The sequence below is a fragment of the Littorina saxatilis genome, linkage group LG15 (genome assembly GCF_037325665.1).
Source record: "Littorina saxatilis isolate snail1 linkage group LG15, US_GU_Lsax_2.0, whole genome shotgun sequence".
NCBI lineage: Eukaryota > Metazoa > Mollusca > Gastropoda > Littorinimorpha > Littorinidae > Littorina > Littorina saxatilis.
Window position 1 is genome coordinate 34,905,608 of NC_090259.1, and position 27,606 is coordinate 34,933,213.

General features: G+C 46.1%; 1 protein-coding gene across 1 annotated transcript in view; it reads left to right on the forward strand.

The window, feature by feature from the left end:
* Nucleotides 1-27,606, forward strand: part of LOC138949150 (dipeptidyl peptidase 2-like) — a 57,625-nt gene that overhangs the window by 5,985 nt on the left and 24,034 nt on the right. Inside the window, exons 3-5 of the mRNA XM_070320913.1 lie at nt 3,407-3,570; nt 5,709-5,844; nt 22,050-22,137. Of these exons, the coding sequence (XP_070177014.1) occupies nt 3,407-3,570; nt 5,709-5,844; nt 22,050-22,137 (388 nt within the window). The remainder of the gene's footprint in view (nt 1-3,406; nt 3,571-5,708; nt 5,845-22,049; nt 22,138-27,606) is intronic.

Here is a 27,606-nt window from a genome sequence, read left to right on the forward strand (position 1 = left end):
GGCAACATCTGCTTCACGGCATGTCAGTGTCGACAGAGGAGTGGCACGAACACGGCGTGTACTTTAGTGGTCTCAGTAGAGCAGGCGGCCTGCGTGCTGTTGCTTTTAAACTAGCAAAGGCTATATCCTTTCAGCGTTTGACTCGTACGTTTTTTTTACATTTAGTCAAGTTTTGACTAAATGTTTTAACGTAGAGGGGGGAATCGAGACGAGGGTCGTGGTGTATGTGTGTGTGTGTGTGTGTAGAGCGATTCAGAGAAAACTACTGGACCGATCTTCATGAAACTTGACATGAGAGATCCTGAGTATGGTATCTCCAGACGTTTTTTTCCATTTTTTTTATAAATGTCTTTGATGACGTCATATCCGGCTTTTCGTGAAAGTTGAGGCGGCACTGTCACGCTCTCATTTTTCAACCAAATTGGTGGAAATTTTGGTCAAGTAATCTTCGACGAAGCCCGGACTTTGGTATTGCATTTCAGCTTGGAGGCTTAAAATTTAATTAATGAGTTTGCTCATTAAAGTTGTCATTAAAATAGATTTTTCGCAAACAGATTTAAAATTGATTGCATCGTATTCTTCATCACATTCTGAATCTAAAAATATATACATATGTCATGTTTACTCTTAAAATGTGATCACAATTAACAAAAATAGATTAATTAGTCTTACGATTAAAATTTAAGAAATCGATCCAAAAATGATTTCATCTTATTCTTTATCATTTCCTGATTCCAAAAACATATAGATATGATAGGTTGTATTCAAAACAAGCTCAGAAAGTTAACAAGAATACAGAAAAGCGCGCTTTCCTGCTTAGCACAATATGCCACCGCGCTAATCTGGCGTGTCAATATCACTACGTTTTGCACGTGGAAGGTGAGCGATTTCCTTCACGCGGGGATTGACGAAGCTGTACTGTCTTGGTGAAAAAATACAGTGCGTTCAGTTTCATTCCGTGTGTTTGACAGCTTGACTAAATGTAGTAATTTCGCCTTACGCGACTTGTTACCTCTTTGGAAGAAAACAGTTACATATTTATACCTCTTCAGAGAGCTTTGTTTGTTTGTTTGCTTTAACGCCCAGCCGACCACGAAGGGCCATATTAGGGCGGTCTTCAGAGAGCAAGTCTCCTACGTGATTTGGAGGGTCAAAGGGTATCATACCCTTAATTCTACGTGATGTGGAACCCTGATAAATGAAGAAGAATAAAATATGTTCCCATAAAGTATACCTAATAGGATTTTACGTTTGTAGTCTATAGGCACATTGGTATTAATTAGGTCTTCATACTTTCCTGTACCAGATGATAAAATGTGAGCCCTTGTCCGGGCGCCTGGACCAGTTTTGCAAAATGGAGGTCAAACTCATGCATTTCATGGTGTAACGTTTGTTGTCATCCAGGTTGGACTGTGTCTGGGTTTTCCCGCATCAAACAATTGTTGTTAAAGGGGTTGTCTTAAAAGCTGGAAGCATTCCTACGACGTCATAGATACAGTGTTCTATCTATTTTGTTCCACGTCATAGATACAGTGTTCTATCTATTTTGTTCCACGTCATAGATACAGTGTTCTATCTATTTTGTTCCACGTCATAGATACAGTGTTCTATCTATTTTGTTCCACGTCATAGATACAGTGTTCTATCTATTTTGTTCCAGAGTGAGAAAGAGAGAGAGTGTGTGTGTGTTTGCTTGTTTGTTATTGTTTTTGCTCCTTGTTCGACGGCAATCCATTTCTTTTGTTGTTATCGGTCACTGCTTTAAATTATGTGGTTCTTGAAATTCCAAGTGCGTGACAAGCTCTTTTTGAAACGTTATTCCAGTGATATACATATACTCCCCTTTTCAGCTTCTTCTGCACATTCACAATAATCTTGTTCAGCTCGGACAACATCTTTACCAGTTCAGGTGTGCAAACCCTTGGAAAGTTTCGGTGTTTGTGTGACATGTATTATGTCAGCACGAGATGCACGGATAAGGTAGTACGGCACAGGTGGAAAAAAAATGACCTGCAGGTTTGTAGAGGCCTGGAAAGGGGAAAACATTTTATTCATTTCAAGTAGTCTTTATGAAGAAATAATTAACCAGAGAAAGTAAGGATTATAGTAAATATAAATTAAATTATATACTTTTGACGTACGTATTTTGTTCTTATCCACATTGCAAAATATGTGTAGATTGCTCAAGGTCTTTAGAACGGGAAGTCTTAAAGGCTACGACACGCATTACTTGCATGTTACAGCTTTCATTAGATTCCAAAAATACTGAAAGCTGTAACATGCAAGTAATGCGTGTCGTAGCCTTATGTTTTCAAACTACATAACTTTGAATTGATCTATTTCCGTCATTTTTACATGCAGAGCCACCAAAACAACAAGGTGCACTAAGCATATAGTCCACATCGACATTACATGAAGTGTGTGCTTGGGTGAATACCATATATCAATAAAACAGCTTTGAATGCAAGGTTTGGGTTTCTGGCAGCAACAATTTTTAAGAAGACTTTAAATACGGGCATTTTGAGCTATATTTTCAATAATCACTTTAGTGCAGCAAAAAGAGGATTATATGAGGTACATGTTAGACACACACTTAAGTTACATCTTGCATTTGGGGAAGCTGTTTAACTCATTGTCTCCCAGGTACGGATATATCCGTACCCACTCATATGGCTCTATCTGACCAGGTCTGGATATATCCGCTCAGACTGTTAGCTTCAGTCGCTTCCTGTAACGTCCATCTGACGCCTGCATTCCAGCGTGTTGATACACAGTTACTACACAGTTACTACAATTCTGAGTGACCTGCTGCAGCAGAGCTGGTCTCGGCTAAAAAAAACTTGGTCAACATAGGTGGGGTAGAAAGTGTTAAGTGATATTTCTAGACCTACTACCCTTCTTCATTTTATGAGGACAGTAGCTTTTGTGTTATTCTAACAAGTTATGCTGTAACTATTTATCCGGCGTGTTGATAGCTGTCGCAGCTGAAGGTTTATTTGTGTTTTTCTTCTGTTTCATTAATAAACTTGGAAGTCTTGTGCCTTGTGCCCTCATGATTAACTTGCGCATGAAAATTCTTCACAATGTTGTTACTGTTTTGCCCTCTAACAGGTCAAGGAAGGAATTAATAATAAACAATTTGTTGATGGTTAGAACCTATACAATTTCGAATTGAAAATACTCTTTTTTTGCTACTGTCTATATGTAAATGTATGAAATGAGTCTTATACTGGAGGTATGGAGGCTGTGCACCAAAAATCTGAGAAAGGTCAAGGGTCTTAAAATGTAGGAAGTGTTAAATTGGGGGGGGGGGGGGGGTCTTTAGAGGGTTTTTTCACTGTATCATCAAATAAGGTTGATTTACTGATTTTAAACCACATTTCTCACAACCATGTTTCCTTTTCAGAGATACTATGGCAAATCCTTGCCATTTGGTGACAAGAGCTTTGACGGCACCAATGTGGGTCTGCTGACTGTCGAACAGGCTTTGGCCGACTATGCCATGCTGCTGACAGAACTCAAGAAGCAGATGTTGGCGCCAAATGTGCCTGTTATTGCCTTTGGTGGCAGGTAAGATGAAGGCATGATTGATCAAGGTGTAAATAAGGTGTAACTGTAAAGTTTATTTGAAAGTGCATGATATCTAAGGATAAAAACATGCAGTGGAACCTGCGATGAGAGGACACCCTAGACCAGCCAACATTGTTCCTACATTGTAGGTGTCCTCTCACCACAGGTATTATTTTGGTACAGTTGAACAAAGGGACTTTAGAAGGTGTCCTCTTGTTGGAGGTGTCCTCTCTTTTAGGGGCCTCATATTGCAGGTACCATAGTAATTATATTGTCAGTGAATCCAATGACGATGAACAGTGTGAATTAAAGCGATGTTTGTTTTTTGTTACGATCTGTTTGTGCATAATTATTGAGTCACTTGAGAAAAAGTGACTCTATGTAATCGGTCAGTGTTAGTCTGTCCGGCCGGCCGGCCGTCCGGCCGGCCGTCCGTAGACACCACCTTAACGTTGGACTTTTCTCGGAAACTATCAAAGCGATCGGGCTCATATTTTGTTTAGTCGTGACCTCCAATGACCTCTACACTTTAACGATGGTTTCGTTGACCTTTGACCTTTTTCAAGGTCACAGGTCAGCGTCAAAGGAAAAATTAGACATTTTATATCTTTGACAAAGTTCATCGGATGTGATTGAAACTTTGTAGGATTATTCTTTACATCAAAGTATTTACATCTGTAGCCTTTTACGAACGTTATCAGAAAAACAAGGGAGATAACTAGCCTTTTCTGTTCGGCAACACACAACTTAACGTTGGGCTTTTCTCGGAAACTATAAAAGTGACCGGGCTCAAATTTTATGTGAACGTGACTCATTGTGTTGTGAATAGCAATTTCTTCCTGTCCATCTGATGCCTCATATAATATTCAGAACTGCGAAAGTGACTCGATCGAGCGTTTGCTCTTCTTGTTTTGTACAATATTTTGACTAATATTTAAATGTTTTTCCCCTGTCAAATTGTGTAATAGAAATTGACTGAATGTCAGAATGTGTTATAGATTTGAGCATAAGTTGATTAAAAAGAAGTGGGGGAATTTTTTTAGGATGATTGATAGGCGGGTGTGGATAGTATGTTTGCTTTTAAATCTGTAACTAAGCCCGTTATACTCCTTAAAGGCAGAGTAAGCCTCCCGTAAACCATCACAGATACGGTCAGGCTTTTACACACAGTACAAACACCCTTTCATTTAAACACTCACCAATTGAGAACATCCTAGGTGCCCTCCGTAAAGAGCGAACAATTTTCAAAGAATTTATTTTTGCGTGGTTTATCTTACCCCTGAGCCATCGTGAACCCGTGTGATCCAGTTTTCCGCCTTTTCACAATGCAGTCGTCATAGTTAGTCATTTGAATGCGACTCGACGTGAGCACATCTACAATAGCACGTTTTTTATGCACGAAACAACGGCTGTGGTTCACAAGAACTCTAGCGATGGCTTTTGACTGTTTAGAGGAACGGCGATTTGCACTGATAAACCGGGCCGTCGTCTGCTACGACCCTTGCGTGACCCTGCTTCCGGGCTTTTCTTTTTTTAAACTTTCACAACTTCGAATTGTTCTGATCTTGTCTTGATGAAAAACGAATTCTTTTATGATTAAAGAATGTTTGTGTAACAAGCTGTCAATTTATTATTTAGATTTTAAAAGTTAGGTCTAGCGCAAAAACGAGGCGCCATTGTTGTAGAGGAGCAAGTCCACGAAAATAAATTCTTGGAAAATGTCTCACGCTCGACAGAAAGCAGCCAGGATGTTCCCGTTCGGTGAGCGTTCAAATGGAAGTATGTTTGTACTGTATTTAGACGCTCGGGGAGCTCTGTGATGGTTTACGGGAGGCTTACTGTGCCTTTAACGGTACAATTAATAATCATTATTTCAATTTTACATGATATTCCTAGCAACTTTTAAGCAGAAGATCCATGGTTTTTTTTCTACCACGGGGAAAGTAGAAGACAGATCTTCTTTTTGATTGACTGCTTGATTGACTGGGTGACTTATAGTGATACTGATTGATAAAGTGATGTGTTTGTACACATACTTTTATTTTCATTTCACAATAATTTCCATCATAACTTTATTGTTTAATTTCAAAAATTAGAGGAAATGTACAGATGTGTTGTTTCTTTTTTTCTTCTGTCAGTTATGGTGGAATGCTGAGTGCGTACATGCGTTTCAAGTATCCCAACATCATCACCGGAGCTCTGGCGGCCAGCGCGCCCATTTACATGCTGGACCCTGCCTTTGACCGCTCCTTCTTCTTCAGTCTGGTCACCAAGGTCAGTTCATGTAACTGGATTGTGACCCACTCTTAACGATATATGATACTGATACAGTGGAACCAGTCTGGTCACCAAGGTCAGTTCATGTAACTGGATTGTGACCCACTCTTAACGATATATGATACTGATACAGTGGAACCAGTCTGGTCACCAAGGTCAGTTCATGTAACTGGATTGTGACCCACTCTTAACGATATATGATACTGATACAGTGTAACCAGTCTGGTCACCAAGGTCAGTTCATGTAACTGGATTGTGACCCACTCTTAACCCCTTCACTGCCACAGTATAACAGCATTTTGGTATTGCTGTGTGCCAGGGCAAAATTTCGCTTTCTTCGGTAGGTTCACTAATCTGTTCACTGCTCGATCATTTATTGAGATATCTCTTAGATCTTTGGCATGTGTTTTGCTTATACCCTTGGCTATTATAGGATGACATGATCATTGGACTTTGTTTGTGATTGTTATAGTAAAAATTGATATAATGACCATTTTTGTCCAAAATTACAGTTTCCGGACTTACACACACACACATTGCAGCACGTAAAACCACACAAAACACTGCTAAAACTGGTGTCAAACATCAGGTACTCACATTACAGCCCATAAAAGTATTCTTCTGTGTGGTAATCCATAAATCACTTCTTGTAGAGCTTCCAGAACACTGTATCGCTTGAAAACAGGTCTACGAGTTGAGGTCCGACTTTCGGCCGCCATTGTGAATGCTATAGATTGGTTCTACATTTTCAACACGTGGTAGTAACTTATCCGAACGGTCTATGGGAAAGAACTGTGTTTAGAACCCCTACAAGTACTTGGACAGTGGTTACCTCCCATTTAGTTTTCAGAAATGTCCTGAAATGTTGTTGACACAAATCCCACGTATGAGATACGGTTATGGGCGTACGACAAACCGAAAATGACCACATATTACATACGGGGTGGGCAGTGAAGGGGTTAATGATATATGATACTGATACAGTGGAACCAGTCTGGTCACCAAGGTCAGTTCACGTAACTGGATTGTGACCCACTCTTAACGATATATGATACTGATACAGTGGAACCAGTCTGGTCACCAAGGTCAGTTCATGTAACTGGATTAAATTACATATCCATACCCAACTCACAAATAGCAATTAACTCTAGTTCAGTGCTGGTAACGCTGTACGCGTCCCCTTGGTAACCAAGGGAGACCACTCTAAAAAAGAAAGTGATCCATCCCATAATGCCAGACTATCAACAGTCCGACATCCGTATGCGCGCGCATACGCCGCCATCTTATCATTCCACTCTCAGCGTCCAACGTGTCTGGTCGCGTTTTGTTGTACGCTCCGGCTGTGTTCAGCCTTGGTCTTTGTTTCCTGACTTTGACTTCGCCCCTTGGTCTGCCGCCGAGCTTTGTCGATACCCTGGCTGTTTTTGGGTGAGAGCTTTCTTGTTTTATGTAACTTTGGCGACGTTTGTGCGGAAGTGCATGCTTCTCAGCATGCTGATGGTCGGCTGGTGTCCCTTCTGCATGAGCCTGTGCTCTCTAAAGGTATGTCTTCCCCACAAGTTACCAGGTTCTCTGGTGACTGTGGGGTGCGATCACAGGAGAGAGTAAGCCACGTGCGTGGTGAAAGCCCTCCTGCAATCTCTGGCCATTGGCATCGCGCTAGGTCAGCGGTTGCAGGGAGCCCTGTGAATCGTAAGAACGCGGCATATACCTCTGATTCAGTGTCGGGTATGCCGGTTCTACTTCCGCCCTGGGGGCAGGAAGTTGGGTGTGACTCAGAGGACCGCTGCAGGTCTGCAAGTCTCTCTGGTGCGCATCTACCTGACTACGATGGCGAGCAGGAAGGGTGCGTCCATGGTGGTGGACGACACCCAGCTTACTTGCCGTTCTAGTTGTCCAGTGCAGTGACGTGGGCTAACGAAAATGGCATTTAAGTATTGTGGAAGTTGGTGATTCTGGGATTGACCGCGAACGGCGGCTTTCCGGGGGTCACCTTCCTGATTGCGATTGCGAGCATGAAGGAAAGGATAACGAGGGTGCGTCCACGGTGGACGACACCCAGCTTACTTGCCGTTCAAGTTGTCCAGCGCAGTGACGTGGGCAGCGGAAAACGGCATTTAGGTTTTGTGGAAGTTGGTGATTCTAGGATCGACCGCGAACGGCTTGGCCGGGAACGTCTTTCCGGGGGTCACCTTCCTGATTGCGATTGCGAGCATGAAGGAAAGGATAACGAGGGTACTTCCATATGAGGGTGTGTTCATGGGGATGGACGACACCCAGCTTAACTTGCCGTTCAAGTTGTCCAGCGCAGTGACGTGGGCGGCGGAGAACGGCATTTAAGTTTTGTCCGGAAGGGGTGGTTGAGAGCTAGGCGTTACTTACTCCACCTCTATCTGGTTCTGACTTCCGGAAGTTCGGAGGAACAGGATGTTCGCTTCAGCTTCCGGGAATCGTTGTCCATTGCCCTGGAGTTGGCAAATGGCCGCGTGTAGCCGGGTTCTCCGGTGAAAGTGGTGTACGTTCGCAGGAGGAATGTAGCACGCATTTTCGTGGCTGGGCAACGTAAGCTTCCGCCCTGGGGGCAGGAAGTTGTTGGGCTGGGTGATTCTTGGGTTGACCATGCGAGTCTCTCTGGGGGTCACCTTTCTAACTTGGATATTGACAGGAAGGGGTGGCTGAGAAAAATTTTTCTTTACTTCGTCCACCTCTTTCTTCGTTCGACGACTTCCGGAGTTCGGAGGAACGGAAGGTTCACTTCCGCTGCCGGGAATCGTCGTTCTTTGCCCTGAAGATGGCAAATGTCTTGAAGTTTGACTTCCTCTTCCTCCCGGGGGGCAGGAAGTGAGCAGTAGGGCTGGTTCTTTGTTGGACAATTAAGTCAAACAGGGAGTCAGCTTCCCGATTGCACGATTGTGCTTGACGGCTGTTCAGATGAAGGTGCTTCCGCTTGACTGAAAAGCACTGAATTCAGGTTCCGTTTCATGTTAGCAAGTGCAGTGGCGCTCGCAGCTGAAATGGTTCGAGGTACAACGGGTTCGTCCGGTGTGTTTATATGCAACCGGTTGGTTCGGATGTTTACTAATCCACGGCCGGTTTCGCTTCCGCTTTTGCGGCTGTGTCTTCTGGTACAGGATGGGATAGCCTTCTACCGTTAACACTGTGGTGTTGGTAGTCGGCACTTTTTAGCCTTTGGCTTCCGGTTCCGTTACTGCGGTTCCTTAGCTGTTTTACAGGCTGTATCCACTTCCTCTTCCAGTTTTCCGGCTGGAAGGAGCAGGTGGATGGAGTATCTGGTCATGGAGTTCCGGTGTTTGAAAAATTTTCAAACTTTTCCGATTTTTGGCAAGTATTGCCTTATCGGGATTGGTGACTGGTTCTCATCATTTCGATGATCGTTATGATGCTATTGATCAAGGGGAGGCTCATACTTCAGCTGTGTCGCTGTTCGCGGCATTTTATAGTTGATTAAATTACATCCTTTACCCAACTCACAAATAGCAATTAACTCTAGTTCAGTGCTGGCAACGCTGTACGCGTCCCCTTGGTAACAAGGAAGGCGCCTCTAAAAAAAAAGAGTGACAGAGACCCGTAAGGGTGTCAAAGCCAGCCCGGAAACGAGGCCCCTTCCGTATGCGTGCGCATAAGCCGCCAACTTATCATTCTCAACTCAGCGCCCAACAGGACTGGTCGCTTTACTGTACGCTCCGACTGTTTTCAGTCTTGTTGCTTGGTCTTCTGACTTTGGCTTCTACCCCTTGGTCTGCCGCCTAGCTGGGTCCGCATCCTTGCCGTTATTGGGTGAGAGATTTCTTGTTTTTGTAACTTTGGCGACATTTTGTCGCATGTTTGTGAACTTATGAAATTTTCTTGAAGAAATATTTTTTCGTGAGTTTGCTTTACCATGGCGGATAGCGTCAAGCCTAAGACTAGTTCGAGACAGGCTTCGGCTACTACTTCTCCTACTGCTAGTTTAGCTTCGTCTAAGTCTTCTTCTAGAAGGGAGAGTGCTGGAAAGGCCGCTTCTTCTTCTGGGTCGGGGATTGATAAATGTCCGAAAGTTGTTGACAAAACTTCGTCCGCCATTTTGTCCGTTGAAAAGGACAAGGTCACGCCTTGTGACAAAAATGTTTCGAATGTGGATAAACATGCTTTGTTGTCGGGGGCCCCTGGCGATTCAGGGTTTTTGCCCTCCGATATTGCGTCTTTGCTTCTGACTATTAGTTCACAGGTTTCGACTTTGGCCGCAGATTTGACGGCGACGAAAGCAGAGTTACGTTCTTCCGTTTCAGCTTCCTCTCTCGCAGGTGCAGCTGTGGCTGCTACTTCGGTGGTCCGGGCTGAGGTTCATGCGTCGCAGCAGGGCGATGGACGTCTTGTGCCCTCGTTGTCTGAGCATGGGCTCTTTGAAGGTATGTCCTCACCACATGGTGCCGGGTTCTCCGGTGCCAGTGGTGTGCGAAAACAGGAGCGAGTAGACCGTGTTCGCGGCGAAAGCACCGAAACCCCCGCCGTTAATCCGCATCGAGCGCTTTCGGTAGAGGCTAGGAGCCCTGTTGTTCGTAGGGATTTGTCATACCACTCTCACTCAGAGTCGGGTCGATCATTTCCCCTTCCGCCCTGGGGGCAGGAAGATGATGGTGTCTCCGGAGCTGACCAGGAGAGTCTCTCTGGGGTTCACCTGCCTGACTGCGATGGCGAGCAGGCTGAAGAGATGGATGAGGGTGCTTCCACGGCTGTGGATGACACCCAACTTAACGTGCCGTTTAAGCTGTCGAGCGCAGTGTCGTCGGCAGCTGAGACGGCTTTTAAGTACTTTCCGGAAGGGGTGGTGCGAAGCAAGCAGAGACTTCCACCACCGCTGTCCGCCTTTGACGATTTTCGGTCCTCCAAGAGTCCGAAGGATCAGTTCCGGTTTCGGGAGTCGTCATCGGTTGCTTATGTCTTGGCACATGTGTTCAAGGGAAGGAATACTCCTGCGGTGCCGTTGTTGGCTCAACACGGAGAGGCACCAGAGGATGTGTTGCCTTGGTTGGCTAAAGCGGGGGAGAGGGCTGTTTCTGGGATTCAGAAACTTAGGCTCACCCCTCGTCCTATCAGTTTGGTCGAGACGTTTGCTCTGCCCTCTACTGTGCTTCCGGTTTCCCCGGAATTGGCTTCTTTGAGGGAGGATGGCTACGGCAACAACAGGGTTGTCCCGTATTCCGAAGCCTCTCTTTTGGCTTTGGAGGAAGCAGGGAGAGCTCAGCTTGAGCTGGCCTCAGTGTCAGAATCGTTGCAGCGGGCCCTTTCTAGGTCTATTGCTTCGTCGTTGGACCCGTTTGAATTTCGTTTTGAAGCGTCTGCACTTGATGTGAGTACTCTTTTTGCCACGCTGGCGAAGGTCACTAGAGAACAGATGGTGATCTCCGCTAACCTTTATGCGCATGCCGTGCATTCAAGAAGGACAGCGTTCTTGACAGGTTCTAGGATTACCAACAAATCCACGATCGAGAGTTTAAAGGTTTCTCCTTTCTCGGAAGGGTCCCTGTTGGGTCAGGCATCTCTTGATGCGCTGCAGAGGGAGACCCAGGACGCTAGGGACCTAGCTATAGCCCGTCTCGCTTCTCACGGGTTTTCGAAGCCCCAGAACAAACCACACACGCAATCACAGTCCTCTGCCAAGCCTCAGACTGCTTCGTCTGGTGGTGGCAAGACTCACAAACAATCCTTTGCTTCTTCGAGTAGGGGTCGCGGTGCTCCGTACCCGAAGAGGGGCCAATCTTTTGGCGCCTCTAGGGGGTCGGGGCGTAAGCCTCACCCCCAATGAAGCTCCCCCGAGCAGGCTATCCCGGTAGCCCCCGCACTGGTTGTAGCGGGCGGCCCGTCCAGGGCCCTCACTTCCTGGCTGCAGCTGGTGGACAGCAAGTGGGTTACTGGGATAGTTCGTTCGGGGTTCCGACTTCTCTGGTCAGGAGAAAAAGCACCTCTGACCAGGATAATCCCGCCATGCAAACCTCCAAGAGATCCAGAGGCGAGAGCCGCAGTTCAAGGAGAGGTTTCAGCTCTGCTTTTGAAAGGGGCGATAGAGGAGGTATTGGACCTTCGGTCCCCGGGGTTTTACGGCAGACTTTTCGTTGTGCCAAAAGCCTCGGGGGCTTGGAGACCGGTGCTGGATCTATCTACTCTGAACAAGTATCTCCGAACTGTGAAGTTCACTATGGAGACGCCGACCTCTGTGCGAGAGGCACTTCGCCCAGGCGATTGGGCGACCTCAGTGGACCTCACAGATGCATACTTTCATGTCTTGATGCATGTAACAGACAGAAAGTGGTTGCGCTTCCGCTGGGGCGAAAAGGCATATCAGTTCAGGGCTCTCCCGTTTGGCCTTTCTCTCGCACCATGGATCTTCACCATCGTGGTGCGACAACTTTGCTCTCTGCTGAGAAAGGAGGGCATTCGTCTGCGAGCCTACTTGGACGACTGGCTGATCCTCAATCAGGACAGGGATCTGTGCCATGTTCATACTCGCAAGGTCCTCAGGCAGGCCGCTCAGCTCGGATTCTCCGTAAACCTGGGCAAGTCGGAACTGATTCCATCACAGAATTTCACTTACTTAGGGATGGAGTTCGACACTCTCAGTTGGACTGTCCGCCCTTCTCAGAAGAGGGTGTCCAAGCTTCAAGACTTGCTTCGTGCGCTTCACGGAGAGAATCTGGCCAGTGTACGGGTTTTGACATCGGTACTTGGCCAGATGGAGTCTATGGCTACTCTTATCCCACTGGGCAGGGTGCACAAAAGGCCTTTTCAGGCTGCCCTTCAGTCTCGGTGGGATCAGTCAACCCAGGGTTGGGACACTCAGGTTTCGCTGGAGACCTGGTTTTTCGAGACCACGCAGGTCTGGCTCCTCCCCTGGGTTTTACAGGGAGTTCCGATAGTTTGCCCGTCTCCAGAGAACGAGCTCTTCACCGATGCTTCTCTGATGGGGTGGGGAGCTCACCTGGGGGAGCATGTGGCGTCGGGGGTGTGGGACTTGTCTCAACCTTCACGTCACATCAACGCGCTGGAGTTGGAGGCTGTTTCGTTGGCGCTCCAAGCTTTTCTGCCTTTCGTTCAGAACAGTCATGTCAGACTGCACACCGACAACATGACAGTTGCGGCTTATGTGAACAGGCAGGGCGGAACGAGATCCCGCAGTCTTTCAGACAGGGCGTGCCTCATCCTAAAGTGGTGCGTTTCGCATCACATTCTGCTGTCAGCCATCTTTCTGAAGGGAAGCTTGAACGTCCTGGCGGACGCACTGAGCAGGGGGGACAAGGTGGTCCATTCAGAGTGGACCCTGTCTCATCAGTCCCTGCACCGACTTTGGGTACAGATACAGAAGCCGCAAATCGACTTGTTTGCGACTCGTTATTCAGCGAGGCTTCCTCTGTTTGTTTCCCCCTTCCCGGATCCTCTGGCGTGGGGCGTGAACGCTCTGGAAATGGACTGGTCCAATCTGACAGCTTACGCCTTCCCTCCGTTTTGTCTGTTGGGCAAAGTTCTCAGGAAGGTCGACTTGGAGAGGCCAGCGCTGGTTCTGGTTGCCCCATTTTGGCCAAGCCAGCACTGGTTCCCGGACTTGCTGCGACTGGCGGTTCGACCGCCTATCCCCATCGCAGTAAGAAAGGGAGAACTCTTGCAACCCAGGTCAGGCATTCATCACGAGAACCCTCAGGCGTTAAACCTTCACGGTTGGATACTGTCAGAAGCTCTTTGCTTAAGGCAGGGGCCTCTTCGGCCACGGTAGACTTTGTGAATCATGCTCATAGGAAGTCCACCAGTTCGGTCTACTCGTCTCACTGGGCCTCCTGGGTTAAATGGTGTGAGCTGAACAGAGTTAAGCCCTTGGCACCTAGATCTATGCAGGTAGCCAATCATTTGGCTTGGCTAGCAGGGCAGGGGGGGTCAGCATCTTCCCTTCGTGTGCGAAGGTCCGCTATTTCTTCAACGCTACGACAACTGGGTCATAAGATTTCTCTTGATGGGGTCATCTCCAGCGTTATTAAGGGTGCCTCTCTTAAGGCCGCGCGCGAGAAATCTCCGCTCCCTGCCTGGGATTTGTTACTTGTTTTGCGTTACTTGGCTTCTAACGAGTTCGAACCTATTCATTCAGCCAGTTTGGTTAATCTGACGCGCAAGGCAGTTTTTCTTACTTTGCTTGCTACATCTCGTAGAGGTAGTGAAGTTCATGCCTTTTCCGGCTTAGCTAAGGATATCTCAACCGGTAAAGATGGTTCTATTTCGCTCAAATTCAGGCCAGAATTTTTAGCTAAAAATCAGAAACCGGGCCAAATTTCGCCTGTCATTAACATTCCTGCCTTGAGCAACATTCTTGCTCCTGGAGACCCAGATATCGTTAACTGTCCGGTTAGAACGCTTAGCAGTTACCTGTCTCGAACTCAGTCCATTCGTTCTGAAAGTCAAAAATTGCTTTTTATTTCGCTTAATACGGCAAGGAGTAAAGACATCGCGAAAGTGACTTTAACCAAGTGGGTCTCCACTTTGATCAGGCATGCTTACGCCTGGTGGCATATTCAGTCTGGCGAAGTTAGGGCTGTTCTTCCCCTGACATCAGCTAGGACTCATGAGGCTAGGGCATGGGCCTCCTCGGTGGCTGTGCTCCGTTCAGGCCGCTTGGCCGAAGTTTTGGAGGCAGCCTATTGGAGATCTGAGGATGTTTTCGTGAACTATTACCTCAGGGACATCTCCTCTCTGCGTCAGGATGGCAGTTTTGCGCTACCTGCCATGGTAGCCGCAGGACAAGTCATTCTTCATTGAATTTTGGTAAGTCCCGCCACCTATAGTAGCAATCTGCTATTTGTGAGTTGGGTAAAGGATGTAATTTAATTTCAAATTTTAGAAATAAATTTTCATTTAATTAATACTTACCCAACTCACAACGTTTATTCCCTCCCACCTCCCCGCTGTGGTTGGTACTGGGGTCTAAAAAAGAGTGAGTTGGGCTTCGTTTCGAATGATAAGTTGGCGGCTTATGCGCACGCATACGGAAGGGGCCTCGTTTCCGGGCTGGCTTTGACACCCTTACGGGTCTCTGTCACTCTTTTTTTTTAGAGGCGCCTTCCTTGTTACCAAGGGGACGCGTACAGCGTTGCCAGCACTGAACTAGAGTTAATTGCTATTTGTGAGTTGGGTAAGTATTAATTAAATGAAAATTTATTTCTAAAATTTGAAATTTGAGCCTTCTGAGGAGAATCTTTGAGTGTTAAGTTCTTAGATCCTCTGGCCCGTCGTGATATAACCTTGAATGGTTGGAAACGACGTTAAACATCCAATAAAGGAAGAAAGAAAGAAAGATCCTCTGGCGGGGTCTTTTTGTACTTGTGGAAGTTTTCACAAGCGAGTTTTCTTTGTCTCCACTATCTTTGTGGACTACGTTCGACTTATACCTGCGGCGGTGTTGCTTTAGTTTGTGTCTTACGCTCAAGTAGCGTGTCACTCGCGGAGCGCTTTCTGTAGGCTTCGGTTAACTCCAAGCTTAAGAACTTAGGTTCTACGGAACCGCCCTCGGGTTTGGCAAACATCCATCTGGATTTTGATAGCTAGGAGAAACTGTCTGTAAGATCAAGATCTCCTAGCTCGGGTAGATTGTGGCTTCGGTTCTTTGTGATCGGCACTTTCGAACAAAACTTGCTTTTATTCTCTCTCTTGTTTGAAAGGTCTCTTTTTGAGGCCGCTTCTAGGCACGCGGGCTTTTATCTATCAAAGAGACGCTCACGGTAAAAGGAAAGCGCAAGGCAGGCCTTGGCTGTTGTTTGTTTCCAAACGAAAAGCTTCAGGCTGGCTGTTATCTACTTTAGCTTTTGGCTCTATACCCTCGTTTTCACAGGGTCTTCTTCATAGATCGTTTTGGCGGCCGGTTGGTCGCACAGTACGGGTCGTTGCAATCTGGGTTCCAGACCTCTTAAGGCTGGCAAGAAGGCGTTTTTGCTTTCTCACATTCGAATTACACGGATGTCTACTGTAAGGGTATCCTTGAGATATTTATGGGCTTCCCCCTCAACTCTGGATTTGGTTCAGGGTCTTTATAGGGGATTTGGCGTTTTTGTTCACTTGTCACTTAGACTGGCTGGGTACAAAGCGCTTACTTCTTACGGAAAGAACTCCTCTTCTTTCCGTTTAATGCAGGTGGCGTTCCACCTATTCTGGGTTTCCGCTTTTTCTTCCATGTCTTACTTTTAAGACTTTATGTAATTTCTGTCACATTGTTACGGCTTGGTGCAGTGTTGCTTTAACCCGTTTCAAGACTAGCCTGGCGGATCTACACGGAAAACGGCCAAGCTTACTCTTGTAGCTTCTGTGAGAAGTGGGAGTAAGCGTACTTTCTGGCTATTTTGAATATAGACAGCTTTCTCAAGAAAGACTGATCTATGACTTTTGGGTTTCTTCGAAATTTTCAGGCAGTTTATGCGGAAAACGGGGAAACTAGCTTCCAATTGCATTTTCAATTTATGAAGCAATATTTTGGCTCCTTTAGAGTCAGGTTTAGTCATTTGAATATTGCGAGTTTCGAAAATTTTTCTGACTTTCACTGATCTTATTAGATCTTTGAATTAAAGGGCAGATTTTTTTAGATATTTGGCTTCTAACGAGGTTGAACCGATAGTCAACTAGTTTGGCTATCTTGACACGCAAGGCAGTTTTTCTAACTTTGCTCGCTACGTCTCGTAGAGGAAGTGAGGTTCATGCTTTATCCGGCTTAGCTAAAGATATTTCAACCGGAAAAGATGGTTCTATATCTCTCAAATTCAGGCCAGAAGTTTTAGCTAAAAATCAGAAACCGGGCCAAATTTCACCTGTCATTAACATTCCTGCCTTGAGCAACATTCTTGCTCCTGGAGACCCCGACATCGTTAACTGTCCAGTTAGAACGCTCAGCAGTTACTTGTCTCGAACGCAGTTCATTCGTTCAGAAAGTCAAAAATTGCTTTTCATTTCGCTCAATACAGCAAGGTGCAAAGACATTGCGAAAGTGACTTTAACCAAGTGGGTCTCCACATTGATCAGACAAGCGTATTCCTGGTGGCATACTCAGTCCGGAGAGGTTAGGGCGGTTCTTCCCCTGACTTCGGCAAGAACTCATGAGGCAAGGGCATGGGCCTCCTCTGTGGCAGTGCTCCGATCAGGCCGTATGGCTGATGTTTTGAAGGCGGCCTATTGGAAATCAGAGGATGTCTTCCTGAGTTATTATCTCAGAGACATCGCCTCCTTGAGACAGTTTTGCACTACCTTCTATGGTGGCAGCAGGACAAGCCCTTCTACTTTGATTTTTGGTGAGTACCCGCCACCTATAGTAGCAATCTGCTATTTGTGAGTTGGGTATGGATATGTAATTTAATTAAAAATTTTTAGAGTAAATTTTCATTTAATTAATATACTTACCCAACTCACAACGTTTATTCCCTCCCACCTCCCCGCTGTGGTTGGTACTGGGGTCTAAAAAAGAGTGAGTTGGGCTTCGTTTTGGAATGATAAGATGGCGGCGTATGCGCGCGCATACGGATGTCGGACTGTTGATAGTCTGGCATTATGGGATGGATCACTTTCTTTTTTAGAGTGGTCTCCCTTGGTTACCAGCACTGAACTAGAGTTAATTGCTATTTGTGAGTTGGGTAAGTATATTAATTAAATGAAAATTTACTCTTAAAATTTTTAATTGTGACCCACTCTTAATGATATATGATACTGATACAGTGGAACCAGTCTGGTCACCAAGGTCAGTTCATGTAACTGGATTGTGACCCACTCTTAATGATATATGATACTGATACAGTGGAACCAGTCTGGTCACCAAGGTCAGTTCATGTAACTGGATTGTGACCCACTCTTAACGATATATAATACTGATACAGTGGAACCATTCTTTTAAGACCTACTTTTTTTTTTGTTGAAAATCAGGTGTTAAAAAGAAAATCTCAGAAAAAAGTCTTAAATCGGGGGGTCTTAAACTGGGGTTCCATTGTACACGCAGAGCTTAGCGGTGACCTTATGAGTTATTTTCTACTGCTCAAATTGGTAGGACAAATTCACCAAAATAAAAAAATTTCTTGGAAAATGTTTCCGTTCCTCAGGAGACATGCAGAAGAAGTAAGAGAAAACTTTATCGTGGCCCAACTATTGGGATTATGATGTCTTCTCGAACTTTGTTTCACTTTTAATGTCGAATATTTTGCTTTGGAAGAGAGGGTCAAAAAGAGACGTGATTGGTTTGTTTGTTCAGTGTCGTTTCTCATCCAGCCGCTATTAGAGGTTGATATGGAATTGTACATTCCATGCTTACAATGCATCCGCCAATTTATCGCTTCTCTTTTGTAGCCAGTACCTTGTCACACGGGGTCTTAAAAGGGAGTCTTGAAATGGGGGTAAATTTACAGAGGTCATGAGCAGAAGATCTAAGAAAACAGGATCTTAAATGTGAGGGAGTCTTAAAGTGGGAGGGGGGGGGGGGTTCAGGGGTTCCACTGTGTCATATCAAACTCTTTTAAACTAAACTTGGCCAAGAAATTATTGCAACAACTTTTGCACGCTAACAAAAGCGGTAAAACGCAATCCATTTTAGTTCAACTTTATATGCTGGAAAAGGTAATTATGTCCACCGTTCATATAATTTGTCCGATCGGTGGTAATTTGTATTGGCATCTCGTTACAGCCTGTCAAACAAGGTCACCCCTAAAATCGACCTGACAAAAACCATAGCTCCGTGTTTTAAAATCTGCAAAAAATCAGAATGTGCACTTACCAAACACTTCTGACTATCGTTAGAAAGGCCATTCAATTTCCAGTTCAGAGCATTTTGTTTGATGCACCTTACTTCTCTAGTCTTTGTGTAGCCTTTTAACAAAGGTGGTAGGGTCAACCGTTTCAGAGGCCAAAAAAGGCACGTTTTGCGGCCATTTTTGAGGGGGCCCTCCACTCAAAGAGCCAATCTGCTCAAGTTCTCAATGAATTGCTTTAGAAATTTCAGAAGTTATGAACAAAAGGCTGACCAAAATCTGTGTTGTTTTTGGTGAACGTGTATACTAAGCGTGTCTTATTACGCAACGTTTCCGAAAGACCTAAACAAATATTCGTATTAATTCAGGGTTTAAGGACAAAAAATCGTGACTTTGCATGCTAAGAAAAAAATGGTTGAGGCAATCGTCGACAAAGTTTCAGGCAGATCTGAGTGCTGGTTTGCATTTGCTGGAGATGGGAACGCACAAGAAAAATTATCGATCGTCTTTGGTACTGTATACAGTCTCCGAAGAGTTTTACAGCCGTTGGCCTGTACTGACTTGGCTGAGGTTATTTTTAGCCAGAGTGCTGTGCTGATTTGATGGTTATAAGAGTTTGCGGTGGGCGCGCGGTAGTGTGTGTGTGTGTGTGTGTTAGAGTGTGTGTGTTTGCCTGTGTGTATATGTGTGCGTTTGAGTCTGTTCATGATTATGTGTGTGTTGGAGACAGAGAGACTGAGTGAGAGAGAGAGAGAGAGAGCGATTGTGTGTGTGTGTGTGTGTGTATGAGTGTGTGTGTGTGTGTGGGGGGGTGTGTGTGTGTGTGTGTGTGTGTGTGTGGCAGGGGAAGGGAAGGGGGTGTAGGTGGGTTAAGGTGGTGCAGGTGGTATGCGTGTGTGGGCGGATGTGTGTGTGTGCGTGTGTGTGTGTATGAGTTTGTTTATGATTATGTGTGTGTTAGAGACAGAGAGACGGATTGAGAGAAAGAAAGAGAGAGAGAAAAAGAGAGAGGGTGAGAGAGAGTGAGATGTAATTTGTAAATAAACAGATTTCAATCTTTGAAATTGGAAAGCGTGAGAGAGAATGTGAGTACTTGTTTAAAACAAAAAGCAAGAATAATGATAATAAGAAGAACAACAACAATAAACTTCAACAATCAACAACAACATCATGCAAACAAAATGGTAACAGCAACGCGTAACTAAAATATACGCGAACAAATATACGCGAAAATGGATGTCGGTTATTCTTTGACAAAAGCTCACAGACAAAACAAACCTACATCCTTATCGATGAGGAAAGTCAAGAGTCGAAAAAAACCACGACAAAAGAGTAAATGTACATAAGAACAAAACCGCACATCCGAACACTATAAAAAATACATCTGTACGTGGCAAAACCCAAAGTTTCGTAAAGGCCCGACCAGGTCCGGCAAGCAGTCGATGGCTGTACCCCCCCCCCCCCCCCCCCAAAAAAAAAAAACCCAAACAAACAAAATCCACCATCATCCCAACCAAGAAGAACAGAAGAAGAACTGTAGATACACCAAAACAGCATGCATACCCGAACACACACTCTCTCTCCTATGACGGCTTACTAGTGCCAAAACCTGGGGTTACCCATTAATATCACTTGATAATTACTAATTAACGCTGTCAGTTACTGTTTTCACTCGTTAGTTACTCATTTTCACGGGATAATTAGTTATTTTCACGGGAAAATGACTAATTTTTAGTTTTGGCACTAGCAATCCATCAGGAAGTGAACCAAAACTAAAAATTAGTAATTAACAGGTGAAAGTTAGTAATTATTCCGGGAAATTTAGTAATTAACACGTGAAAATGGTAATTTATTATCAAGGGAAAATTGGTAATTTTCCCTTGATAATACAATTATGAGGTTTTGGCACTAGTAAGCCCTATGACGGCTTACTAGTGCCAAAACCTGGGGTTACCCATTATCACGTGATAATTACTAATTAACGCTGTCAGTTGCTGTTTTCACCTGTTAGTTACTCATTTTCACGGGAAAATTACAAATTTTTAGTTTTGGCACTTGCAATCCGCCAGGAAGTGAGCCAAAACTAAAAATTAGTAATTAACAGGTGAAAGTTAGTAATTATTCAGGGAAAATTAGTAATTTTCCCTTGATAATTACAATTATGAGGTTTTGGCACTAGTAAGCCGTCATATTCTCTCTCTCTCTCTCTCTCTCTCTCTCTCTCTCTGAGGGTAGAACAGACAATTAAACAGAGAGAGAAAGAGAAAGAAAGAGAGACAGGGCTAAACTGAGCTGTAATTAACATGGGTCAATAACAACAAAAGCCCCACGTGAACACACATACACACATGTACACGGTGACATGTACACACCCACAGACACACACACACACACACACCGCACTACCGTGCGCCCGCCGCGGACTCTTATAACCATCAAATCACCAAAGCGTATCACACCGAGCACAGGGCTCCGGACAGAAATAACCACAGCCAAGTTAGCACAGGCCTAGGACTTAATTTCTAAAGCGACTGTAAACGTTACCATTGACGGTGATCAATAATTTTTCGTGCGCGTTCCCATCTCCAGCAAATGTAAACCAGCACTCAGATCTGCCTGAAACTTTGGCACCAGTTGCCCCTACCATTTTTTTCTTAGCATGCAATGTCACGATTTTTTGTCCTTAAACCCTGAATTAATACGAATATTTGAGGACCCCCTCAAAAATGGCCGCAAAACGTGCCTTTTTTGGCCTCTGAAACGGTTGACCCCCACCGCCTTTGTCAAAAGGCTACACAAAGACTAGAGAAGTAAGGTGCATCAAACAAAATGCTTTGAACTGGAAATTGAATGGCCTTTCCAACGGTAGTCAGAAGTGTTTGGTAAGTGCACATTCTGATTTTTTTCAGATTTTAAAACACGGGGTTATGGTTTTTGTCAGGTCGATTTTAGGGGTGACCTTGTTTGACAGGCTGTAACGAGATGCCTATACAAATTACCACCGATCGGACAAATGATATAAACGGTGGACATAATTACCTTTTCCAGCATATAAAGTTGAACTAAAATGGATTGCGTTTTACCACTTTTGTTAGCGTGCGAAAGTTGTTGCAATAATTTGTTGGCCAAGTTTAGAAGACCTTCAACCTTACCGCATTATCATTTGAACTCTTCTGCAACCTCTCTATAACAACCATGGAAGGGACCTACCAAAATGGATGTAATAGATAGGTGCTCGCTGTGAAAAGATGAAGTTTATATAGAGAAAGACATTGTCGGGGAACCTTTGGGATGGTCTCAGTGGGAAGGTGGTCGTTATGAAGAGGTGGTTGTCTGGGCAGGTTTTACTGTTTTAGGGACTGGGTGTTGGCTTAACTAGAGCAACATTCTGCACACGAATGATATCCCTTTCAAAACGCTGTTAACTTTGACTGTATTAATAACTTGTTTCAGGATTTCATGGATGCAGGATATGATTGCTTTGCCAAAGTGGAGGAAGGTTTTGCTGCTATGGATAAACTGGCTGGCCAGGGACAACCAGGTAAAGTGGGCTTATAACATACGCTATGCTCATCACTGTTCATCAGTGTTTAAGCTGAAGAATAACCATAGTTTGCACAGTCTTTAACAGTGTTTAAAAACTTGTGGGAGATTTGGGTGGGACAGTGTACACACACGCACAATCACGTTATGGGACCTTATCCAGAGTATATGGTGTGCTCCTCTTCTTTCATTAAATTACATATTCTTACCGCAATTCTCATAAATGCATTGACTTCAATCTCACATGCTAGATGTCAAAACACTACTCAAATTACCTGCCCTTGTAAGGGTGGTAACCAAGCTAAAAAAACAGACGCCATAGCCGTTGCTTTGACCTGACCTCACTTGGTTACCCATAACCCCCCGCGCGCCACGTGAGCGCCGGCATCCGGAATAATCATTCTCGACTTTCGACGACCCATTCGTCTACTCACTCCGCCTTCGCATGCCCGCCTGTCTTTGGGACTAGCCGGTCTTGTGGGGTCTTACCTGTCCGCCAGCCTTTGGTGAGATCTTTCCTTGTTGTTTTGATTGATTTGTTGTTAGCTTCTTATTTACAGACACGTCAGAAATTTCTTTTTCTGGGTGACTGTTTTCGACCATTGTTTTCAAGATGGCCGATAGCAAGACAAAGCTTAGTGCGAGGCAGGAGGGGGAAAAGGCTCTTAGCCTTACGAAGAAACCTAAGACAAAGGGTAAACCTAAGAAAGATGTTGATTTGCCCGCCATGCGGGTTGATGATCCGTCGCATAGTACGTCGTTTTTAGTACCTATTCCAACAGAGAAGGTTTCATTTTCTCCTCAGCTCGCATCTCCTACTAAGAAGAATCAGCCTGGGCCTTCGGCCTTAGGCGCTCTGAAAGATGAAGTGTTTGATTTTATTTCCAAGCAGTTTGTGTCACGTTCCGCCTTCCGTGGGGGATTCTTCCTCCCTGGCGAGACTGGGACCTTCGGCCTCTGCGACGTTGGCTGACATTATCTTTGGCCACCCTGCTGCTTCAGCTTCGCACTGGACTAGTGCACCTGGCCAGTTCGGTTCAACCCTTTCTGCCTCTGGTAGTACTGGTGTTGTTCGCGAGCACTCTCTCCCTCGGGAGAGGGGGCCTGCTCCCTGCCTACCTCTGTCCGCTCACCTTGTTTTTAGCGTAGCTGAGTCGTACATGCAGCCCCCTTACCTTCGGGAAGGGGGATTGGGGGGGCGCAGTAAGTGTGCTCTTATGGGTTTGCGTGGTGAGGATCAGTTTGCTGACAGACCCACGTCCCTCCCTTTAGGGGAGAGGTTACAACCTGAGCACAGCCAGTCTCCCGCCCTCCTGGCATTTCTTTCGCTCATTCACAGCCGGGGGGGGGGGGGGATGTAAGGCCTTTCCAGGCTACGTTACATACTCCCACTCTGCCACAATGGGGGCAGGGGGCTGTGTCAGCTGCCCACCCTTTCCCGCCCTCCGGGCTCGATTGGGTGGGGGCTGTCAGACTGTCGTCACAGTCTAGAGCGTTACCGCCTTACCAGCGGGAATTGTCCTCGGCCAGCAACTGTCTCGGGGTGGGTGAGCGGTGGGGCTACAGGACGCCAGCAGGTGGACGGGTGGGGGCGGCCGTTCACGGTTACGTCTCTCACCCCGTCTTTCCCCTCTCCGGGGTCGTTTTCTGCTGCGACGAGCCACCTCCCTCCCCACTTGAGTCGCGGTGTGGCTCAAACCGGTCAGACCGGTTCTATGGACTGGGACGAGTCTCTCGCACAGCGGGCGGGGTACAGCAGGGGTGTTGCTAGACATTTTCATGTTCAGACATTTGGCCGAAACTGTCAGAAAGATTTAGGACATCTTGGAAAATGTTCGGCTATTATTTTGGCTCATCCAAAGTCACCGCAACATTGAAGCACAAGACTCAAGAGGGGAACATCAATACATACAATCATTGTCTTAGGAACACAGATTACAGGGGCAGACCAGTTAAAGCCAGAGGGGGGTGGGTTGCAACCTGGGGTCCAGGGTCCCGTTGGGGGGTCTGGGGGGCAAAGCCCCCCTGAAGCTAAAGAATTTTAGCTATTTTATAAACAAATTGTGGCTTATCCTTGATTTTAAACAGCATGATCAACTGGTTTATCTTCACTGATATCTGCTCCCGACAGCATATAGTATGGTTAGAAGGAAGACATGTCGCATACTGTCACAATTAAACAATTAACTCTTCCTCCGGCTTTATAGACAAAAAAACAAAAACAAATTCAAAGACAGAATTTTTTTTTTTTTTTTTTTTTGGGGGGGGGGGGGGGGGGGGGGTCTGGAACCGCCGTAACATTCCTCCTAATCCTCCCCTGGGTTATATGTTGCATACTGCAACTGAAACAATCAGCTTTGCTGATTTAACAACAGACACCAGTTCTCTGATACTTTTTAAAACCTTTAACTTTAATTTCTTGAAAGTAAAACTCTTGCAATCTTGTGCAAATCTTGACAAGCCTTGGGAAACATGACTGGTAAAACACCAATAAAAGACCGTGTATGGAGAGCTATTCGCTTGAAAACCACGATTTGGAGGACGCTTTTCATTCTCTGGCTCAGCAGATTTCCGCGGTGACTATCGTCTGCTATGTCGTCTGCTTCGATCGACTCGACAACACTACTACCACTCACACTGACACTGTCCACATTCGCGGTGTTCCTGTCATTTTGTCCGGAATCACTTACCTTGGCGAAGGGTAGCAAACCTTGGCCAATTTAGTTTTTTTCTTTTTTGGTTGCGACATGATGTTCAAATTCAAATCAAAAGCACTGACCGACTGATAATATATCGCGAACCGGCGAACGCAAACGCTGAGAGTGTGGTTTCCCTTTTCCCTTGTCCAAGGGAAACCACTCTGGCATCTATAGATTTCGTCAATGGCTTCCGTTCGAAACATCAATGTTTTGTTTTTGGTATTCGCAAAGGAAATAAACGTCAGTCAGTTGACTAAGTACATCGGCAGCAGTTTTAGCAACCAAAGCCTGACCAATACAAATAACTGGACAAACTTTGGCCGATTCAGGCGAATACTCTTCGGACATTTGGCCGATAGGGACATGAAAGTTTCGGCCAAAGTAAAAAAAAATCGGCGATTGGCCGAAGGGCCGACCCAAACGACACCCCTGTACAGTGGGCCGGGCTCGGCTTTGCTTTGTACCCCCGTTCACCCTCCTTCTCGGCAGGGCGCTGTTCCAGCTACCCACTCCTCTCCCCCCTCGGGGCAGGTGAGCGGTGGGGGTTGGCAGGCAGAGACAGATCACGCTTTTCACTCTCCCGTCTCCCTGCTTTAGTGTTTTGACACAGCGGCTGGTGGGGATTCGGACTCCTCGGCGGAGGAGGAAGAGTGTGTAGCTTTGCCTACTGCGTTTCGGCTTGCGATGCAAAAAGCGGCTGCTGTGGCAGCTAAATATTTCTCGGAGGGGGTGGCGGATTCAGAGCAGGGTGTCTCTCTTCCCCCCTCTGCCGCGGATGATTTTCGGCCTTCGCGGGCTGACTCACAATCTTTTCGATTTGTAGAATCTCCCGCGATCGCCTACACATGTCGCAGCTTTTGGCTCGACCCACACCTCAGGGTAGCGGGCTTCAGCCTACTCCGTTTCCGCTGCTGCATGCTCATGGTCCCGCTCCTCCTTCTGCTAGCCAGTGGCTGGCTTCGGGTTCCCAAGCCACTTCTTTTTCACCTTTGGTGCAAAAGAAGCTGGACTGGAACATCAAGTCTAGGAATTTTATCCAGATTTTTTCTTTGCCAAGGGCAAGTTTTCCGGTTCCACCGGAATTAGTGTCCTTGTTGCCCAAACAGCCCACAGCGAAAGCGGGAGTTTCGTTCTCTGACCCTTCTCTCTCCTCTCTGGAGGAGGTGGGACGGCACGGTCTCGAGTTGGCTTCTATTGCTGAAACTCTCCTTCGTGCCCTCACACGAGTAATCACTGCCTCCCTTGATCCATTTCGGTTCCGGGAGGATGCCTCAGCTAGGGACGTCTCCACGCTGCTTGCAGCTCTGGCGATGGTCAACTCCGAGGGGATGAGCTCGTCAGCAAAGCTCTATGCTCACGCTGTCTTTACCCGGCGGGATCTTCTTCTCTCGCAAGCGGGGTTTTCACAGCAATCCACCGTGGACTCTCTGCGGTCCTCTCCGTTTGTTGAGGGCTCTCTCCCGGGGATGGTAGCCCTTGATGCGAGACAGAAAGAGCTACAGGAGGCAAGAGACAGGCATCTTGTGGGGTTTTCGACTAAACCTCCACAGAAGCCTCCGTCTTCCCAGTCTTTCAAAAGCAAGAAGCAGCACAGCGCCCCATGCCCTAAAGAACAGGCGAACAAGGCGGCACCTGCCCCTTATCCGAAAAAACCTTTGTTCGGAAAGGGCAGGGGGGGGGGGGGGGGGGGGCTCGGAAGCCCACCCCCCAATGATGTGCTCCCGGTCACACCACCCATGCACTCACCCCCCACACTTGTTGTGGCAGGGGGCCCCTCCAGGGCTCTATCTTCATGGCAGGCGTCAGTGCACAGCCAGTGGATAGTGGGGGTGGTGCAATCGGGTTTCAGGCTCCTTTGGGAGGAAGACAAGGGTCCCTAATGACCAGGGAGCCTCCTCCTTTTCGTTTCCCGGCCAGTCGGGAGGCCAGGGGTGCGTTGCATAGAGCGGACGTTCTGTTCGCGAAGAGACAAAAAGTTTTCATGTTGTAGGCAACGCTATGTTCGCGGCGAACTGTTCGCAGTAAACTCAATTCTACCCTCTCTACCCACTTTCAAGTAAATTGACCCATCTCTTCGCTGACGGCCGAGTCCATGCATGCATATTAGGGGCAATCATGCGAACAGTCGCTTTGTATTTGGAACAGCCCTCCCTACCCGCACTGACCAAAGTAGACGAGTCCAATCGCTGACAGCTCAGTCCATGAGTACATTCGCTATGACGCTATGCATTGGGCCTCAGGATATCTGTGTGTGTGTTTGAGTTTCGTGCCCCACGTGGAGAAGCAGGGCCTTTCCTTTTTTACATTTAGTCAAGTTTTGACTAAATGTTTTAACGTAGAGGGGGGAATAGAGGGGGGAATCGAGACGAGGGTGTGGTGTGTGTGTGTGTGTGTGTGTGTGTGTGTGTGTGTGTGTGTGTGTGTGTGTGTGTGTGTGTGTAGAGCGATTTAGAGAAAACTACTAGACCGATCTTCATGAAATTTTACATGGGAGTTCCTGGGTATGATATCCCCAGACGTTTTTTTAAATTTTTTTGATAAATGTCTTTGATGACGTCATATCCGGCTTTTCGTGAAAGTTGAGGCGGCACTGTCACGCTCTCATTTTTAAACCAAATTGGTTGAAATTTTGGTCAAGTAATCTTCGACGACGCCCGGACTTTGGTTTTGCATTTCAGCTTGGAGGCTTACAAATTAAGTAATGAGTTTGCTCATTAAAATTGTCATTAAAATTGATTTTTCGCAAACAGATTTAAAATTGATTGCAT